The sequence below is a fragment of the Festucalex cinctus genome, chromosome 1 (genome assembly GCF_051991245.1).
Source record: "Festucalex cinctus isolate MCC-2025b chromosome 1, RoL_Fcin_1.0, whole genome shotgun sequence".
Lineage (NCBI taxonomy): Eukaryota > Metazoa > Chordata > Actinopteri > Syngnathiformes > Syngnathidae > Festucalex > Festucalex cinctus.
This window is the reverse complement of record NC_135411.1, coordinates 2,845,333-2,867,061: the sequence shown is the minus strand read 5'-3', so window position 1 is coordinate 2,867,061 and position 21,729 is coordinate 2,845,333. Positions and strand designations below refer to the sequence as shown.

General features: G+C 41.1%; 3 protein-coding genes across 3 annotated transcripts in view; 1 reads left to right on the top strand and 2 right to left on the bottom strand.

The window, feature by feature from the left end:
- LOC144007425 (uncharacterized) overlaps positions 1-4,633 on the bottom strand; it is a 73,621-nt gene extending 68,988 nt beyond the window's left edge. Inside the window, exon 1 of the mRNA XM_077507091.1 lies at positions 4,184-4,633. Coding sequence (XP_077363217.1) covers positions 4,184-4,307 — 124 coding nt within the window. The 5' untranslated portion in view covers positions 4,308-4,633. The remainder of the gene's footprint in view (positions 1-4,183) is intronic.
- The window catches only part of LOC144007179 (uncharacterized), a 337,746-nt gene that overhangs the window by 130,653 nt on the left and 185,364 nt on the right, over positions 1-21,729 (top strand). The window lies entirely within an intron of this gene.
- LOC144005787 (uncharacterized) lies at positions 5,820-8,651 on the bottom strand. The gene has a single exon (XM_077504113.1). It carries the CDS (start codon positions 8,649-8,651, stop codon positions 7,056-7,058), a length of 1,596 nt encoding a protein of 531 aa, XP_077360239.1. The 3' UTR covers positions 5,820-7,055.

Sequence of the window (21,729 nt, the reverse complement as noted above, 5' to 3'; positions counted from 1 at the left end):
AGTGCCTCTGGATTGGCAAACCGGGGTGGTGGTGCCCCTTTTTAAGAAGGGGGACCGGAGGGTGTGTTCCAACTACAGAGGGATCACACTCCTCAGCCTCCCTGGTAAGGTCTATTCAGGGGTGCTGGAGAGGAGGATCCGTCGGGAGGTCGAATCTCGGATTCAGGAGGAGCAGTGTGGTTTTCATCCTGGCCGTGGAACAGTGGACCAGCTCTACACCCTCTGCAGGATCCTCGAGGGTGCGTGGGAGTTCGCTCAACCAGTCCACATGTGTTTTGTGGATTTGGAGAAGGCGTTCGACCGTGTCCCTCGGGGAGTTCTGTGGGGGGTGCTTCGGGAGTACGGGGTGCCGGGCCCCTTGATACGGGCTGTTCGGTCCCTGTACGACCGTTGCCAGAGTTTGGTCCGCATTGCCGGCAGTAAGTCGGATTCGTTTCCTGTGAGGGTTGGACTCCGCCAAGGTTGCCCTTTGTCACCGATTCTGTTCATAACTTTTATGGACAGAATTTCTAGGCGCAGCCGAGGCGTGGAGGGGTTCCGGTTTAGTGGCCTCAGCGTTGCATCTCTGCTCTTTGCAGATGATGTGGTGCTGTTGGCTTCATCAGGCCGGGGCCTCCAGCTCTCACTGGAGCGGTTCGCAGCCGAGTGTGAAGCGGTTGGGATGAGGATCAGCACCTCCAAATCCGAGACCATGGTCCTCAGTCGGAAAAGGGTGGAGTGTCGTCTTCAGGTCGGGGACGAGATCCTGCCCCAAGTGGAGGAGTTCAAGTATCTTGGGGTCTTGTTCACGAGTGAGGGTAGGATGGAGCGGGAGATCGACAGGCGGATCGGTGCAGCGTCTGCAGTGATGCGGACTCTGTATCGGTCCGTCGTGGTGAAGAAAGAGCTGAGCCAAAAGGCAAAGCTCTCGATTTACCGGTCGATCTACGTTCCGACCCTCACCTATGGTCACGAGCTGTGGGTCGTGACCGAAAGAACGAGATCCCGGATACAAGCGGCCGAAATGAGTTTCCTCCGCAGGGTGTCCGGGCTCTCCCTTAGAGATAGGGTGAGAAGCTCGGTCATCCAGGAGGGACTCAGAGTCGAGCCGCTGCTCCTCCGCGTTGAGAGGAGCCAGCTGAGGTGGCTCGGGCATCTGGTTCGGATGCCTCCTGGACGCCTCCCTGGGGAGGTGTTTCGGGCATGTCCCACTGGCGGGAGGCCCCGGGGACGACCCAGGACACGCTGGAGAGACTATGTCTCTCGGCTGGCCTGGGAACGCCTTGGGATCCCGCCGGAGGAGCTGGTTGAAGTGGCTGGGGAGAGGGAAGTCTGGGTTTCCCTCCTGAAGCTGCTGCCCCCGCGACCCGACCCCGGATAAGCGGAAGAAGATGGATGGATGGATGGATGGATGGATGCATTTAATTTAATAAATAATGGATGTGTTGATTCTGTATATTTTGATTGATTAATAATTCATAAAGCTCTCTTTTGCAATTTGAAAACAGAGCTGATATTTGTTTGATGTGCATTTCCCCAGATTTCCACACAATAGGTCAGATATGGTAATAATAATGAACTGTATAATGTATATAATGATTTCATGTTAAAGTCATCAGTTAGTTTTATAGAGTATCCCTCTGATTTTTGACATTTTCTGAGTGGCTTCCAACTTAATTTATCATCAATAACTATTCCAAAGAATTTGTTTCCATACACCCTTTCTATTTAACTCATTCACTGCCAGTTATTATAGTAAATTTTTACATTTCCAATACTCACGTGATATTCCATTCAATAATTATATATAAACCGAATCTACCAAATAACAGAATAGACTCCCTACTTTTTGTCCCGTCCCGTTCTTTTATAATTGACAGCAGAAAAATGTAGGTTTGCCAAAATACAGCCATTTCTCCCATGGACTCTGAAACTGTGTTTATTTCCTATAAAATGGGGCAATGATGTCATCTACCGGTGGTTGGGCATCAGTAAAGTTGTTTCCAAGTTTGATATTTACAGTGGAGCATGCTCAGATTCGCCCCCATTTAGCACCGCTCTAAAAAATACAATTGACAAGTATACTTGTCAAAGGCAGTGAATGAGTTAAATTGAATTCACCATAATTTATATTAGAATATTAGAGATGAAAACACAAATTTCAGAAAACGGGTTGCTCATTGGTTGAATTGATTTTTGATGAGTAAAAGTTAACATTTGCCTAGGAAAAGAAAGTCTACTGGGAATGGATTGAAATATGCTTGACGTATTGTAACTTGTTCAACCATTTTACAAATCTTATGCGATGAAATAGAGCGTTTTCACGACACGTCATCAGGCGCGGCATTAACCCGGAAGCAGCCATCTTGGAGATAGTCCGTTGTCCACACTCCGAGTCCGCACCACATGACCACAACGGAGAACTTTGTTGAGGACAATGGTGAACCTTTGTCCATCAGATGTTGATTTTGATTAAAGTGAATACAATTTTCCCTTTGGAAATAAAATACCATTAATCATTAATAGATGACTATTTTTTTGTTTAGTAACTAAAACATGCAAAAATAAAAACAAACACACAGATGAAATGCTAAATGCAATCAAGCTTGATTAGGGTGTTTCTGTATTAATAATAGCAACCATCCGGTCGATCCATATTGAGCTGTTTTCAGTAAAGGCAATGACAGAAGTTTGTTACAATTCAACAATCAGAATGAAAGGATAATAGGATACAATAGCGGTCTCTAGTGGCGAGAACATCCATTCATTTTGTTGCATATACTTGCTTGGTCTGCAAATATGTAGCCTCAAGATATTTCTAAAAGATTTGCGATTTATAGTAATCATTGTTACTGTATGGTTATGGAAGACAACAGAATGTCACTCAGCAGCTCACACATTTATTCAAGGAAGCCATGCATCTCATTCTCAACTGCATTATAAGTACAACAGTGTATATAAGAGTGTATTATAAATTACGCTACGGCATAACAAACGTTTCTTCGACCTTTGGAAAAAATAAATATATATATAAATTCATTCAACATAATTTCAACTCACAAGTAAACCGTCTGAAGAGCAAAACTTCACAGCAGTTCACTGAAATACTTGTAATTATTGAGAGGTTTCTTTCCTTTTTCCTTTTAAAGTTGATGACTTGGTCATGTGTCTCCCTCACCCGTGCACACACCATTTGGTTGAAAGCTTCCAAACCTTTGTACGATTTAAGGTATTCTGCTGTGTACAGGCTCGGCTAGAAAATCAGGTAGTTAGTTCACAATGTCGGGGGTTGTAATTGAAGGAAGAATCGCCGGGTCGTCATGGATAGAAGAAGAGGTGGCCAACTCATACGAATCTGTACGTATTTTTTCCAAATCGCGGGCTTTTTCCTGTTGCCAAGTCCGTCCCTATATGCATTAGCATCTTTGGTGGGCTTTGCCGAGCTTTTGAAGTAGTTTTGACATCGATAAAGACTCGCCAAACAATTCTCATTGTAATTCTCTATTGGCTTGCGTTAGCTTTAGTACGTCAATATCTCCCAAGATGGCCGCGCATCCGGGTTACTGCCGAGTTCGTGACATCAGCGAAAACGCTCTATTGCTGCATTCGAGGATGGTCGGAAGTCGGAAATATCCAAGTTGAAACTTCCCAGTTCCGAGCACAAAGCGTTCGAGGAAGCAAAATGGCGGATAGTTGTTTTTTTCATTTTAGACCTCCACTTATTTTTAATATTTTTTTTCCCTGTATATCTTATTTTGGTCCTCAAAACTCAATTTGATTTACAGGAAACTTGTTTTTGTGTGCAATTTTGCTTTATTTATTGTTTTCATCTTATTTCATAAGCATTCCATACAGTTAAGTAGTTTACGGTGTAATTTCATGCAGGGATATAGCAGCAATACTGTCGTTACATGAAGCTATGGTGAATATTTATGAATGAAGAAAGCTGTCTAGTTTTATACTCGAGTAAATTGTGTTTTGCCATTCCTAGTGACGTCACATTGTAGTCCAAACTGTTTCATGCTGTGACGTGAAAATTGAACATGTTGCTCTCCTCAATCCAATTCTCATCTGAGAAATGTACCAAACCGACTGAAGAAAAAAAAAACTAACTGTGTATCGTAACAAAGTGCCCCGGTGAAGATTCCTTTCAAAATAAATTCGGACATATGGTTGAAAAGTGTCGATGAAACAAGTGACAAACCTGCTCTGTTCAACACAACTCGAGGCTGCTTGTAAACGGCGTCCAGCAGTTGACGTTGTCGCTCGTTGTCCTCCTGTGCTCCACAAAGCTCCTCTTCGTACTTGACTTTCGCCATTGTGAACATCTTCACACGATATTCACGACACTTTACGCTCACGATTGACGTCTGCTGAGCCAATTTGTCGAAAGCAAACGCGTCTCGTTTTTTGGCGCCTAGCAAGCTAAGCTTAACTAAGCTAAGCTAAGATAAGCTAAGCTAAGCTAAGGCAAAATAAAGAGGGCCGAGAGATACGACTGAACCAGACACGAAACGTAGCAATTATGACTTCAATAACGTAGTGACGGGGCAAAGTGTCGATGTGTCAGTTCGTTCCGTACGAATTCGTGTTGAATTATTTTTATAGTGAAGCCGAGCGAAAACGCGTCGTGCCTGGAATGGAGTCGCTCTTCTGCTACCACGTGAAATCTAGGGCAATCACAGTTGGACAAATCACCATGTCACGAAAATATTAATATTGTACTTTGAAAAAAATCATAAAAAGTTTAATACTCGATTCATTTGGATAATAAAAATAATCAAATCGTCAAACTACATTTGGACGAATAAGAAGAAACATGTTTACTTCCTGTACATACGAGTAGCATGGAAGGCATGGAAAGAAAATTAAATACACATACTTACCACAGTCACATTTTTTGTTTTCATCCCACTTTTGGTTTTTATTTTCATTCATTCATTCATTCATTCCTTCGCGTTGACAAAAAAGCCTGGCGGCTCGATGAGGGCCAATGTCAGCAGTCTTCTTGTGGCCCTCTTCAGCTTTGGGTCCTCCCTGCATGAGAAGACAAACGCGCACACAGCAACTGACTTCTGAGGGAAGTTCTCGTTTCCGGTACCCAAAACAAAACAAAACAAAAATAACCAATGCATGGGTAGGCAAACGAATTTGATTACAACATTACAAAATTCAGCACCAATACCATTAAAACAAACTTTAAAAATGGTGTAAATTCCGTCAAAAACAGAACCGTATAAAAATGTTATGGGGCTCAATTATATACGGTATATGGAGAAAAAAAAACAAACAAACAAACAAATATATATATATATATATAGAAAGAGAGAGAGAAAGAGAGTCGATTAAAATTTTTAATCATAATTAATCGCATTACTTCAATAATTAACTGATGATTAATTGCACATTATTCACAGATTTTATATCTCAATTTATATCTAAATTTACAACTCTTTGACTGCCAGGCGTTATAAAAACAAAACAAAAAAATCCACAGTGCCAGCCGCTTTTGAGCATTTTAACTCATCTTTCAAGGCAAAAAGAATATTGTTTGCCTTTACTTCATATACAATGTGGCTACTCAATGAAAGATCGCATTCCATTCATTGGAATTTTACTAATCATCATGAAACGTCTTCGGCAGTCAAGGAGTTTTAAAAGTAAATTTTTTTCCCCCTAATTTAAATATGGTTTTATTTTTTAGGCATTGATAAACTAATGAAATAATTCAATAAAAAAGTTTTTAAAAAATCATTGATAAAGTAATTTCATAACAATTCAAGATTTTTTTTTATTCATTGATAGAGTAATTTCATAATTCAATAAAAAAAAAGTTTAAAAAAAATAAAATATGTACTTTACTGTAAAATCAAACCAAAGTGTGACTGATTTGTTTTGGTCATTTTTCTGTCACTACAACATGGCATAATTGCATTTGTAAGACAATGGTGACAGCTCAGTGCATTTTTCTTTTCATCATAGGAGCTGCCTAATTTTTAATAAGAAGTAACTTGTGAAATTATGCACATTTTTTAAAACTGTAAAATACAACACAGTCCCCACAAATATATGCATTCGCTGATGCTTTTATTTTGTTAAGTGAAATAGGATGTGCATTGTAAAAGGACAAATTTTTACTGTATTGGAACCAGAAACGATCGGTGTTCTTTTCATATTAAGAGTTCTTTACTTTTAAAGTAACTTGCGAGTTTCTGCACATTTTAAAATTGTAAAATACAACTTGACGCCACTCCCCACAAATAGATGCAGTAGAATTTAGTGAACAAACTTTTACCCTTACGAGTAATCCATCTTGTTCGGTGAGACGAATAAACATTTGGTTTCCCCATCATAACAGCCCTCTGAGATAAACCCTGAGGACTGCAACAAAACTGAGTTTTGACACCCCTGAGCTAGTCTAACAGCACAACAACCTCCCAAAATCCCCACTTAACTGGCATTGCTGCTTGAAATATGTCATATGTGTGCACGTAAGGACCCAATATTATTTGTTGAACAGTTGTGATTCTTTCATAAACAATGAATTATACAAGTTTCCTCCTGTAAACGTCATGTAACATATCATTTATACGCCTTTAAGGCAAGTTGGAAAATGTCCGAAGTCCTCTTGTTTTTAACAAATTTAAATCACTATAAATCATGCTGTCCATGGAACTGAGTGATTAAAAAAAAGGGGTCCTCAAAGTGGACATACCGTCCACCCACTGACGAGATGGTAGGAGCAAGATGGCCGCCCTGTGGCTTCAACGGCTTGCACGGGCGTGTAAGGGCTATCTGCTATCCAGTCATATATACAGGTCGGTGTGCTGTGCATATATAAGGCAAACTACATATGAATGGGCATTTACATGTCAACATGACAGATTATAGACGTCAGTTATAATCTGCAGCCACTTGTCAGGTTGATGTTTTCAAAACAAATTCATTTTCAAAATAGGCTAAGACACATACAACACACAATACAAGTACACAGATCAATCATTCATTTAGCGGTAGAAATTTCTGCACCATTTTAAACGTCAATTCCTAAATGAGATCATATCAAGCTTCATTCATCAACCGCTTTTCTCACCAGCACACTTGTGCCTCTCAGCGTTGCCCTTTGTTGGGAATCTTTGACCACAAACTGAGCAAGCAAAGGGCTTCTCTCCAGTGTGGGTTCTTGTGTGGATTTTTAAGTATCCCTTGGAAGAAAATTTTTTACAACAAACCAAGCAAGCAAAAGGCTTCTCTCCAGTGTGGATTCGCGTGTGCGTTGTTAAACTTCCCTTCTCAGAGAAATTTTGACCACAAACTGAGCAAGCAAAGGGCTTCTCTCCAGTGTGGGTTCTTGTGTGTGTTTTTAATTTTTCCTTAGAAGGAAATTTCTTACCACAAACTGAGCAAGCAAAGGGCTTCTCTCCAGTGTGGGTTCTTGTGTGTTTTTTTAATTTTTCCTTTTCAGGAAATTTCTTACCACAAACTGAGCAGGCAAAGGGCTTCTCTCCAGTGTGGGTTCTTGTGTGGATTTTTAAGTGTACCCTCTGAGCAAAATTTTGACCACAAACTGAGCAAGCAAAGGGCTTCTCTCTAGTGTGGGTTCGTTTGTGTATTTTTAAGTATCCCTTGGAAGAAAAATTTTGACCACAAACCAAGCAAGCAAAGGGCTTCTCTCCAGTGTGGGTTCTTGTGTGTGTTTTTAAGTTTCCCTTTAAAGAAAAACTTTGACCACAAACCAAGCAAGCAAAGGGCTTCTCTCCAGTGTGGGTTCTTGTGTGTGTTTTTAAGTATCCCTTGGAAGAAAAATTTTGACCACAAACTGAGCAGGCAAAAGGCTTCTCTCCAGTGTGGATTCGCGTGTGCGTTGTTAAACTTCCCTTCTCAGAGAAACTTTGACCACAAACCGAGCAAGCAAAGGGCTTCTCTCCAGTGTGGATTCGCATGTGCGTTGTTAAACTTCCCTTCTGAGAGAAACTTTGACCACAAACTGAGCAAGCAAAAGGCTTCTCTCCAGTGTGGGTTCTTGTGTGTGTTTTTAAGTGTCCCCTCTGAGCAAAATTTTGACCACAAACTGAGCAAGCAAAAGGCTTCTCGTCAGTGTGGGTTCTTGTGTGTGTTTTTAAGTGTTCCTTGCGAGCAAATTTTCGACCACAAACTGAGCAGACAAAAGGTTTATCACCAGTGTGGCCCATCACGTGTCTTCTCAATTGAGACTTGAAACCAAAGGTTTTTCCACACCGAGAACATTTCCACCGTTTGCCATCAGTGTGACATGTCACATCATCGTCACACTGTTCATCGTCAGCAGTGTGAGGAGCGTGTGACGCGTCTTCACCATCTGACATGAGAGCTAACCGGCTGTCATCATTTTCTGTCATTTGTTGTCTTGAGCTGCTGCTTGGAGACTCCGCCCCTTTGTTCTCTTCATATTGACGTTCATCTTCAGTCTTCAAATGGACACCAGTCACGGGCAACTCTGTGAAGTCCTCCTCCTCTTTAATGTATGGTGGCAGCTGCTCCTCTTTTTTGATGTTGGGAGGCTGTTGCTGCTGCTCTTCTTTAACTTGAAGAGGCTCCAAGTCCTCCTCCTGTTTCACGCCAGGGAACTCTGGCTCCTGCCGCTCAGGAAAAATATATTTTTCACTGACATCTGCGAGACACAAGATACACATGGTTTGGTAAAGTTAATTTATTGTGATGTTATGTATTTTATGTTGAAGTTTATCACATGGGCCACATGAGTGAATGAATAACAAATCTATACACAAGTATTTTTTTTTTTTACTTTTAAACAATTTTTTTTTTAACTCAACAAGTGAGTCACATTCTTTCAGGGCAATTCCCAAATGATTCCACAAATTAACACCTTTTACAGATACACACCTTTGCTTAATATTTGTTCTTGGTTTTTTTTGTTTTATTTTTGGTTTTTATAGACATGTGCACCCCTTATATCATAAGGACTGTGTCTAATTTGGTGCTAATTTAAACTCAACCAAGTCATAAAATTTCATTGTGTTTAATTTAATAAATAATGGATGTGTTGATTCTATATATTTGGATTAATTAATAATTCTTATAGCTCTTTTGCAATTTGAATACAGAGTTGGTTTTTTTTTTTCTATTTGTATTTGCCCAGGTTTCCACACAATAGGTCAGATATTGTAATAATAATGAACTGTATAATGTATATAATGAGTTCATGTTCAGGACATCCTTAGTTTTATAGAGTATCCCTCTGATTTTTGACATTTTCCTTTTAACATTTTCTATGTGTGGCTTCCAAAATAATTTATCATCAATAACTACTACAAGGAATTTGTTTTCATACACCCTTTCTATTTCAATTGAATTAACTAGGGCTGGGTTCAAAATATTGATACATCGATATCGTATAGATACGCCTTTTCATATCCCAATATCGATACATAAAGCCATGTATAGATATATCGACCCCGCCCCCAACACCCACACACACACACAACACATTCACACACACACACAACACATTCAACACACACAAACAAATGCTTCCGAGCCCGTGTCACTTACACGGAGGAAGCCAGTATCAATCATCTCCCCACCCACCCCATCCCCTCAACCACCATTGTAACATTTGCACAAAAAACAATGAATGTCAGTGGTTTTTTGTCACTTTTTTTTTTTACATAGCCTGTACTGTGGTTGTAATTGATTTAAATTATTATTTATTGTTTTTATAAGGCCGTGTTAAATAAAACAGTATTAATGCAACTGCAATTGATTCAATTCTTAATGTAAATATTCATATTTTTACTAATGCATTAAATTACAGCAAGAAGTTTCTACTATTTGCAGCACTGGTACTTTTGACTGTCTAAAATAGGTGCTGCATGAATTCCTCAAATGAATCGAAAATCGTTGTGAAATATTAATCGAATCGAATCGGACCCTTGCGAATCGAATCGATCCTGGAAATTTGAATCGATACCCAGCCCTAGAATTCACCATTAATTCATCCATCCATCCATCTTCCTCCGCTTATCCGAGGTCGGGTCACGGGGGCGGCAGCTTTAGGAGGGAAACCCAGACCTCCCTCTCCCCAGCCACTTCAACCAGCTCCTCCGGCGGGATCCCAAGGCGTTCCCAGGCCAGCCGGGAGACATAGTCTCTCCAGCGTGTCCTGGGTCGTCCCCGGGGCCTCCCGCCGGTGGGACATGCCCGGAAGACCTCCCCAGGGAGGCGTCCAGGAGGCCTCCGAACCAGATGCCCGAGCCACCTCAGCTGGCTCCTCTCAACGCGGAGGAGCAGCGGCTTGACTCCAAGTCCCTCCCGGATGACCGAGCTTCTCACCCTATCTCTAAGGGAGAGCCCGGACACCCTGCGGACGTTCACAAGTGAGTGGCAAACTTTTGTTTTGATTAGTCAAGCCACACAGCACGGACAAATTGTAGCAATACACAGTATGCGGTTAACAGACCCACGCAGTCACACATACACAACAAATACTTTGGAGCATGAAATTATTTATCACTAAAGCATAGTTGCAGTACAATGTAAGTTGAATTCTCTTTTCTTTTTTTTATTGCCAAGTTTGTCACAGTTGATGACTGTCACTAAGTTATAATAATAATAATAATAATAATAGTCATAACAAACAGCCTTTTACACATCCTTATGGATTGATATTTTTCACTGAACCCATATGTCGTTTCTGTATATTATCGACATATCTCAACTCAATCTTTTTTTATAAAGCACTTTAAAACATCCATTGCTGTATACAAAGTGCATGGAATAGAAATCAGTCTCGCAGTGGACACAAGTGAAAGAAAATAACACAAAATAAAATTAATTATAGTAAATATAAGTAGGTAAGTATAAAAGCAAAAAATATATTTTAAAAAATATATATAAGATGTAGGGAAGTGAATTAGTAAATATAACTAGAAATAAAATAACACAAAATACAGAAGGCACCATAAAACACTGAAATGATGCGAAGTTTCATGCTGAGTCAAAGACCAAAGAATAAAGATGTCTGGCAAAAATGATCCGAAATTTTATCTATATCGTACAGCCCTAAATCCAAAAAGCAAATGAAGGCAACTGCTAGCTAATCTCAGATAGAAGGGGCTGGTTCACAGTCATTCCGCCGCTTTTAAGTGATAGAAAATATTTTTTAGCACTTTTGCAGTTGTCACAATGCCACTGTTCAACCTGAACAACATTAGATTTAGGTTGATGAAGTGTGCTCCCCCAAAAAAGGTAATGCCCCCCCTGCACTTTCTTTCTGGTGACAGGTCTGGCTCTTTAGTTAAGAAAATGAAATGAAAATGATTGTATGCTGTCCTAGCTCAAACCTTCAAAAAAAAAAAAAAAAAAAAAAAAAAAAAACTGATCACGGTCAGATTCTCAGGTGGATGTGCAGGCTGATACAGCACGGACGTCATAAATTAACTGGGCGGCTCATGCTGTAGCGAAAAGTGAAGCTGGCGGTGGCCATCTTGTGTTGCCAAACCTACAGTAAGTTGACTTTTCAGCAGCATTTTTTCCACGTTATTTTCTTCCTCTACAGCGAAAATACCACTGTGACGTACGGTTCTACCATTAAGTATAACTGTGGGAAATGCTCTAAATGTAAATATTTTGTGGTTGGTCTAATAATTTGAGTGGGGGTCGTGTTTGTGGTTGGTCTAATAAGTTGTGCACGCTCTGGGAGGGGGGGCACCACCAGAAATCCTGCCTCGGGTGCCAAGTTGCTTAGGAACGCCACTGGTCACGACCCACAGCTCGTGACCATAAGTGAGGGTCGGAACGAAGGTCGACTGGTAAATCGAGAGCTTCTCCTTTTGGCTCAGCTCTTTCGTCACCACGACGGACCAATACAGAGTCCGCATCACCCTCAGACACTGCACCGATCCACCTGTCGATCACCCGTTCCATCCTACCCTCACTCGTAAACAAGACCCCAAGATACTTGAACTCCTCCACTTGGGGCAGGATCTCATCCCCAACCCGGAGAGGACACGCCACCCTTTTCCGATTGAGGACCATGGTCTCGGATTTGCCCCTCCGTGAGCCGGCACCTTAACATGGTGGAGGGGTTTGCGTGTTCCAATGATCCTCGGAACTATGTTGTCTGGGGGTTTATGCCCCTGGCAGGGTCACCCATGGCAAACAGGTCCTAGGTGAGGGGCCAGACTAAGCACGGCTCAGAAGACCCTTATGATGAATGAGATTAATGGAGGCACGTTTCCCTTGCCCGGACGCGGGTCACCGGGGCCCCCCTCTGGAGCCAGGCCTGGAGGTGGGGCTCGCTGGCGAGCGCCTGGTGGCCGGGCCTGCACCCATGCGGCCCGGCCGGGCACAGCCCGAAGAGGAAACGTGGGTCCCCCTTCCCACGGGCTCACCACCGGTGGGAGGGGCCAAAGGGGTCGGGTACAGAGCAGGCTGGGTGGCAGCCAAAGGCGGAGACTTTGGCGGACCGATCCCCGGCTACAAAAGCTGGCTCTCTGGACATGGAATGTCACCTCTCTGGCAGGGAAGGAGCCCGAGCTGGTGTGTGAGGCCGAGAAGTTCCGACTAGACATAGTCGGACTCGCCTCCACACACGGCTTGGGCTCTGATACCAGTCCTCTCGAGAGGGGTTGGACTCTCTTCCACTGGAGTCGCCCACGGTGAGAGGCGCAGAGCAGGTGTGGGCATACTCCGGAGGCAGCTGACAGGTACCGGATGGCCAAGCGGAACGCGGCTTCGGCAGTTGCTGAGGCAAAAACTCGGACATGGGAGGAGTTTGGTGAGGCCATGGAAAACGACTTTCGGACGGCTTCGAGGAAATTCTGGTCCACCATCCGGCGACTCAGGAGAGGAAAGCAGTGCACCATTAACACTGTGTATAGTGACGATGGGGTGCTGCTGACCTCGACTCGGGACGTCGTGAAGCGGTGGGGGGAATACTTCGAAGACCTCCTCAATTCCACCAACACGTCTCCTTTTGAGGAAGCAGAGTCTGGGGACTCTGGGGTGGGCTCTCCTATCTCTGGGGTCGAAGTCACTGAGGTGGTTGGAAAGCTCCTCGGTGGCAGAGCCCCAGGGGTGGATGAGATCCGCCCGGAGTTCCTAAAGACTCTGGATGTTGTGGGGCTGTCGTGGTTGACACGCCTCTACAACATCGCGTGGACATCGGGGACAGTGCCTCTGGATTGGCAGACCGGGGTGGTGGTCCCCCTTTTTAAGAAGGGGGACCGGAGGGTGTGTTCCAACTACAGAGGGATCACACTCCTCAGCCTCCCTGGTAAGGTCTATTCAGGGGTGCTGGAGAGGAGGATCCGTCGGGAGGTCGAATCTCGGATTCAGGAGGAGCAGTGTGGTTTTCGTCCTGGCCGTGGAACAGTGGACCAGCTCTACACCCTCCGCAGGATCCTCGAGGGTGCGTGGGAGTTCGCTCAACCAGTCCACATGTGTTTTGTGGATTTGGAGAAGGCGTTCGACCGTGTCCCTCGGGGAGTTCTGTGGGGGGTGCTTCGGGAGTACGGGGTGCCGGGCCCCTTGATACGGGCTGTTCGGTCCCTGTACGACCGTTGCCAGAGTTTGGTCCGCATTGCCGGCAGTAAGTCGTATTCTTTTCCGGTGAGGGTTGGACTCCGCCAAGGTTGCCCTTTGTCACCGATTCTGTTCATAACTTTTATGGACAGAATTTCTAGGCGCAGCCGAGGCGTTGAGGGGTTCCGGTTTGGTGGCCTCAGCATTGCATCTCTGCTCTTTGCAGATGATGTGGTGCTGTTGGCTTCATCAAGCCGGGATCTCCAACTCTCACTGGAGCGGTTCGCAGACCATGGTCCTCAGTCGGAAAAGGGTGGAGTGTCGTCTTCGGGTCGGGGATGAGATCTTGCCCCAAGTGGAGGAGTTCAAGTATCTTGGGGTCTTTTTTTTTTTTTTTTTTTTTAAGAGCTCAGAATTGTTCATTCGGTAGTCTTACCGATTCAACGTCTTGTCATCATTGCTCTTTTTTTTTCCAAGAGTTCAAGTATCTTGGGGTCTTGTTCACGAGTGAGGGTTGGATGGAGCGGGAGATCGACAGGCGGATCGGTGCACCGTCTGCAGTGATGCGGACTCTGTATCGGTTCGTCGTGGTAAAGAAAGAGCTGAGCCAAAAGGCAAAGCTCTCGATTTACCGGTCGATCTACGTTCCGACCCTCACCTATGGTCACGAGCTGTGGGTCGTGACCGAAAGAACGAGATCCCGGAAAAAAGACCCCGGAAAAATGCAAAAATGTTGCGGAGTCAAGGTGTGAGACTAGGGTCAACACAGCATACATTTTGATCAATATGACAGAGAGAAAAGAAAAAATTGTACATAGAGAAAATTGTACATATTCATTTGCGTACAGCCTTAAGAAAAAAAAAAAAAGACCTCCGCTTATTTTTAACAATCTTTTTTCTCATTATCTGTAAAGTTCAGCTTCTTAGCTCAATAGCTTCCAGGCCATGTGACCTATTGACCCCAAACCCAAACCAATGCTGCATCATAGTGCCATGTCTGATAGATGATGCGCACCTTTTATCTTTTCATTTTAGACCTCTGCTTATTTAAAAAAAAAAAATTTCTTTATCTGTAAATTTTAGCATCTTAGCTCAATAGCTTCCAGGCCATGTGACCTATTGACCCCAAACCAAAGCTGCATCATAGTGCCATGTCTGAATGATGATGCACACCTTTTATCTTTTCATTTTAGACCTCCACTTATTTTTAACAATTTTTTTTCTTTATCTGTAAATTTTAGCATCTTAGCTCAATAGCTTCCAGGCCATGTGACCTATTGACCCCAAACCAATGCTGCATAATAGTGGCATGTCTGATAGATGATGCACACCTTTTATTTTATTTATTTTTTATTTTAGACTTCCACTTATTTTCTGCTTAATAGCTTCTAGGTCATATGACCTATTGACCCCAAATTAGTTCTGCCTCAAAGTGGCATGTCTGCTCGATGACACACACCTATTTTTTTCTCAATTTCAACCTTTCCTTCATTTTAAATTACCGTTAACTTAATATTGTACATATCAATGTTATTGCTCAATATCACCCCACAAGAGTGCATTCCCAGTGAAATTTGAATTGGTACTGTTATTGTGAAACATCTTTTAAACTGGTAATAATAATAATAATAATAATAATAAAATCACGCATACTTTAAACTGCGTTTGAATTCAATTTTATTTTTGAAAACTGATCTTTTATTTTGAAAACCCAATGTTGTTCTCGGTAACATTCTCCGTGCCAGCTTGGCCGTCAGGTCACACACGTTTTCGTTCAGTTCCGCTTCACTACCAGGGGCACTAAATAATCTTTACTTCATAAAATACATTTATTATTAGTAAGTAAGAATCCGTGGAGTTCACCCTGTGAAAACCTGCCAATTTTTTTATTTCGATGGTGAAACCCCGGCACTATTTTGCGATGAGGCGCAGTGATCTCTGGTGTGGGCGTAGCGCCATTAGGTCGGTAGTGGTGTGATTTAGGTCACATGAGCCAATCACGTAGCTGCTGCTTTCTCCTCACCATAGCAACCGCATATCAAAAATGGCGACCACAACGTCGGAGAGCGAAGAAGAGCGAAAGGAGAAAAAAAAGTTAAAAAGAAAGTGGGGCAAAAAACTTTGTTTCCGTTCAGGTTCGCTTCAGCTGACCCCGTCCTTCCAGCCATCTGCATCATTTGTAAAAAAAATTTCAAAGTATACTCGTCTAGGATCGGAAGGCACACGGAAGAGGGATCATCTCGCCAAAGCAGAAACATTGTCGGCAGGTATGTGCTACACACAGGAGTGCTCATTTCTGTTATTAATGTGACCGATATTTAGTATAGGGTTGAAAATAGTTTGTTGCTTGGTTAAGTTTTAAGGCTACGAGCTGCTGAATGATTTATCGAGTGAATCCAACAGTGGTTACCAAACTCGGGTTTGCTATGCCCATCAGAGAATCATAGAGAGTCACAGCTACACCCTCCCTTTCCCCCAAACTCTCTCTCACCAACCTCAACAAACACTTTACTTGTAAATATGTGATGTGCATATACTGTAAAAAGAGGTGATGTGACAATAACACTTATAATGTCATTCTTTTTTGTCTAAAGATGGGTTGCTGCAGGCAGCTGAGATGAAGCAAGACTGTTCCATTCTTCTGCATATTCAAGACAAAGACTGTCACAAAGGATGTGCAGTCTTGTTTCAGAGATTACACAAGGTTCTTAAAGTCAACAGCAACAGAAACAGCAACCAGGGACGAACAAATGTGAGTTGTTAAATTGCACTACTTCATTGTCACTTTGCTAAAATTACACATTTCAAAAGTAAAGCATTGGTCAACAATGTGTCACTCGTATTCTGTTTACCTTTAGAGACAGCATTAATTAGAAAGCATGATTCAGTCTTTGCACATGTTAAGTGAGTGTGTGTGTGTGTGTGTGTGTGTTTCAGACCACCCTATGCTGAGAGTTACAAACTCTTTTGTGAACAAGTAATCCGTCAAAGGATTATAGTTGACAAAGATGTGATGAGAACGGACAAGCTAAGAGGGTTTGTGAACACTGTTAAAAAACACGAGGATCTTGATATTTCAGACTACAGGTAACTTATAAATCTTCACACTGAAAAACATTGACCGAAATCTATGGGGAGAGATTTGTCGAAAATCTCACTGTTTCAGAGAAAAATAGTTTGCTGAAATAAATAAAATTGATTATCTAAAAATGAAAACCATTTGGTTGTTAATTATTACATGCAAATTTGTTTTTTTGTTCTTTGACCAAGAAAGTATATAGGCCTATAGGTATATTTTTATTTCTATCCAAATATACGATTATTCACTCGAATTTTCAGTAGGATATCCGGATACCAAAATATTCGATAGCTGCAGTATTAATCATAGCAATTTTGAGTTGTTTTTGCGGCACGCCCACACGAGTTCTTTTACCATACACCCGTGTCAAAACTAGCTTACTGCACACGCTGCACCCCAAGTTAAAATTTTTGCTAACATAATAATAATAATATATTATAAATTTTGTTGGGTCCAAAAGCAACTTACATAATTATAGTGTTTCATATGATTGTATTTGTCTTATTTTCAAATGTTTAAACATTTTCTTGATTTGAACAAAATATAATTGTTTTGAATAATCTTGATTTCAATTATTACCAAAATAATCGTGATGATTATGTTTTCCATAATAGAGCAGGCCTAGTGTGATGTGAATATGTGTATCTTGTGCTCATCTTTCCCTTTAATTTTCTATTTCAGGCAGGATATACTGAAACGAAGATTGAGGCGTGATTTCCCCCAGCTGGTTTTTCACACCCCTTTCCAGCGCAACACCTCTGAAATGTTTTTTGTAGACACATTATCAACAACTGACAAACTTTTAGACAGGGTACCTCAGTCATCAGATACATCAACTACTGAGTCTACTGACGTAAGCCAAGAAAGTGACACTAACACATCTGGTACAACATCAGGTTGGAAAATCACATGGCATACGAGGACACTTTACAGTGCAGGGCTGTAAAATCTGCCATTTTGTTTGTTTCATTATCAAGATGTTAACTCTCCATTGGAACACTTTTCAAGCAAAAAAAAGAAGAAAAAGTCTGTATTCAATTTTTCCACAACACAGACCTTTGTTAAATTGGTCTGCCGAGAAAAAAAAAAAAAAAGAGCCGTTCCAATGAAGTTCCATGGTTTTATTGTGAATGTACATTTGATTTTTATTTGATTTTTTTATTAATATTTTTTGTGTGTGGGGCAGGGGTGGGGGGTATAAATGACATGCTGTGACATAATCTGATACTTTAAAAAATATTCTATATGTTACAATAATCTGGGCTCTGAATGTATCTATTTTCATCTAGTCCATTTTGCCTTGTTCCAAGTTTGTGGTGCATTGTAGTATTTTCAGCCATTTTTGGCCGATGTATGTTGCTTCTTGTGCACCTTTCATTACATAGTAAGTTGTGAATTGTTTTTATATATGAAACATAAACATAGCTAAATGTAACATTCGTGTGCTGGTCTCACTTCTAGTTGAAGCTTTTTTTTTTGTTTAGTTTTTTTTGGCACAAATTTGATATATTTAATTATCTAAATTCACATGAGTACACCAAACCACCAATACTTGTTTCTGATGTTAGGTATATGTATTGATAACATCTGGGAATGATTTTATGTTGCCAAATTTAATGAAAGACGTTTTATGACCAAAAACTGCAGCACAAGATTTTTCGTTTTTTGTTATTTACCTATATATGCATTTCTGGCTTGTGACAAAACTGGGGCAGGAAAACATTGGGTGAACTTTTAACCCAAAGTTCAGAAGGGTATTATCTATCAAAAAATGCATTGAACAAGTCGTGCCCAGACAGTGGAGCGAAACTCATTTTCTAGGCACTTTTGTGGGGTTCACCCCAAGGCCTAAGCGTCTCTTCGAGCACACTACCGTAAATCCTAGAAAAGGGCGAACAGAAAAAATGAAGTGCGGCTGACTTGACCGCGTAAAAAGAAAAGGCGGCAAACTTTACCTCAGTTGTAGCTCTGCTAAATCCAATTCTCATCGACTGTGAAATGTACCAAACCGACTGAAGAAAAAAACTAACTGTGTATCGTAACAAAGTGACCCGGTGAAGAGTCATTACAGAAATAAAAACGTACATATGGTTGAAAAGTGTCGATGAAACAAGTGACAAACCTGCTCTGTTCAACACAACTCGAGGCTGCTTGTAAACGGCGTCCAGCAGTTGACGTTGTCGCTCGTTGTCCTCCTGTGCTCCACAAAGCTCCTCTTCGTACTTGACTTTCGCCATTGTGAACATCTTCACACGATATTCACGACACTTTACGCTCACGATTGACGTCTGCTGAGCCAATTTGTCGATAGCAAACGCGTCTCGGTTTTTGGCGCCTAGCAAGCTAAGCTAAACTAAACTAAGCTAAGCTAAGGTAAGCTAAGCTAAGCTAAGCTAAACCAAGACAAAATAAAGAGGGCCGAGAGATACGACTGAACCAGACACGAAACGGAGCAATTATGTTTGACTTCAATAAAGTAGTGACGGGGCAAAGTGTCGATGTGTCAGTTCGTTCCGTACGAATTCGTGTTGAATTATTTGTATAGTGAAGCCGAGCGTAAACGCGTCGTGCCTGGAATGGAGTCGCTCTTCTGCTACCACGTGAAATCTACGGCAATCACAGTTGGACAAATCTCATGTCACGAAAATGTTAATATTTAATTTTACTTAAAAAAAAAAAAAAAAAAGCTCATAAAATTATACGTTTAATTCTAGATTCATTTGGATAATAAAAATAAATAGACCTTTAAACTGCACTCGGACGAATAATAAGAAACATGTTTACTTCCTGTACATACGAGTAGCCCAGTTTAGTTTTTATTTTTTAAATCTCTATTCACTCAATCAGTATACAAACTATTGGGGGGGAAATAATAAAATCATTGTATACACTATAAACAATTAGAACATAGAACACGCCAGGGAAGTTAAAACATACAAAAGCTAAACCAAATAAAATCAATAGTATAACTGAAAGAAAAGAAAATAGTTTGATACAAAATCATATAAATAAATGATAAGTTTGCAATAGTTATACGTTTTTACAGCTTTTGGACACAGACAACCAGACAATGACAAAAAATAATTTCTCATGGATACAAAAAAAAATCAATAAAGGATTGTTTCTTATGTGTAAATTTAGACTTATAAATGTAAAACTTCGCTAGAATAATCACAAGATTTATCAAATGAAACTGTGTATAGACATTATTATCAAATTCAAACATACCAAAATAATACATGCTTCCAAAGTAAGGAGAAATCTGGATAAATGTGGATTATAATGAATTGTGATAATGTACCCCAGAATTATAAGTAGCACAGTTTTTTTTTTTTTTAAACATCCTTGCTGTTTTACCTCAGACTGTAAATCTGTAAATTCACCCAAGAGTCTCTGGTCTTTTTTTTTTTTTTTTAAGCTTTGAGCCAGGAAAAGTTCTAGTCGAGTGCCGGCAAATTCTATGCACTATTGACTACACTTTTTCTTTTCTTGCTCGGCCGAATATCGCTGCCAAAAGTCAGGTGAGTTGTATCCGTAATTGACCTTTCGCAAACTCCGCCCCCCCAAACGAGCATTGACCAATCACACATTTAGCAACCGTTGCTATGTAAGCATAGTCCGTCAAGCTTTACTCAGCTCTCGATGACGTCCATAGTCTGATTGATTTTATTTGATGGCTTACGAGACTGCTAACCACCATAAAACTTTACGGAAGAAGAGTGACAACCATTAACAAGCTCCGGACCTCCAAAATGATGAAGCGGTGTGCCTACGGAGTATGTAAATCGGACTGTGCTAAGGTAAGACTATGCTAACTCTATCGGGCTAACTAGCTAGCTGTAGTGTAGTTTGCTTTCGGGGCAATAACAAAACAATATCAAAGTTATTGTCGTTACTATTAATGAATAAAATATATTACTAGAATGTCATTGCCATCTAAGTAAAGCTTGTTCAGTCAGTGGTTAATGTTAGTTTAATGTCTTCTGTTAGCTTTTGCATTCGTCTAAATGTTGCGAGCTAACGTGAACACAAAGCTTCATCAAGTTTGGCAAACTTAGCGTCCTAATAAGTGCCCCGAGCTTATCTTGTTTTCATTTTTCATGCAGCATTTTGTGAACGGACACCCATCTCCGGAGTATCCCAACCAGCCATATAACCTTAACTACATCCATGGCTTGGGTTAGCTAACTTGCTGACCTAACAGTAATCCTCATATTTTAACAATACTAGACTAATATAAGTAAGAAAACTTACCCGGCAGTACAAGAGCACGACTGGTCCATAATGCTGTGCTGGTTGCATCTGAAGTATAGGTCATGGGGTTTTCTCAGATTTAGCGTGCGTCCTGTATGTTTCCCCTTCGCTGGCTAATTTAATATTATGACTATAACCCTCAACTGCATATTGTAAACCTTTTTGCCTCGATCTGGAGGATATTGCACTGGTATTGCTCCAAAAGAAATCACTAATACACGCCGGTGTAAGTCTTCCCGTCACGGCTTGTGCTGTCGGAGTCACCAAGCTTGACGGACTAGCAACAGTAACTAAGGGGGGCGGAGCTTATGAGAAAGGTCAATTGCAGTTTCAAAACAACATTGAAAACATTTTCAGTCTTTCAACCAATGCCTCGGGAAAACAATGCCAAAATGCCATTTTTGAAACTTGGCTGGTGACCGTTTTGAATCTCTGAAAGTTTGTGGGTGAAACTGTAAAAAAAAAAAAAAAAAAAAAAAAGGTTGTCATTTTGAATGATTTTATATACTTTTTGGAGATTCAAACCCACTTTTCACGTTTGGAAATATTTTTTCAACGTTTTGAGAACGTTCAGAGTTTACAGGTTTCAAAAACGGGAAACAAATAAATGCCAAGGGAGACCAATGCCAAAACGCCATTTTTGAAACTTGGCTGGTGACCATTTTGAACCTCTGAAAATTTGTGGGTGAAACACTGTAAAATCATACTTTTAAAAAAATGTCTCTTTTCTAAGCATTTTTTTAATTATTATTTTAAAGCTTTTTCTGTGATTTTTTAGTCGTTCAAAAAATATTTCTGGAGATTCGAAACATTTTTTCAATCATTCAAAAATGTTTTCGGAGATTGAAACCGAAGTTACAAGGTATTGGCAGGATTCTGATTCCATACTTTTA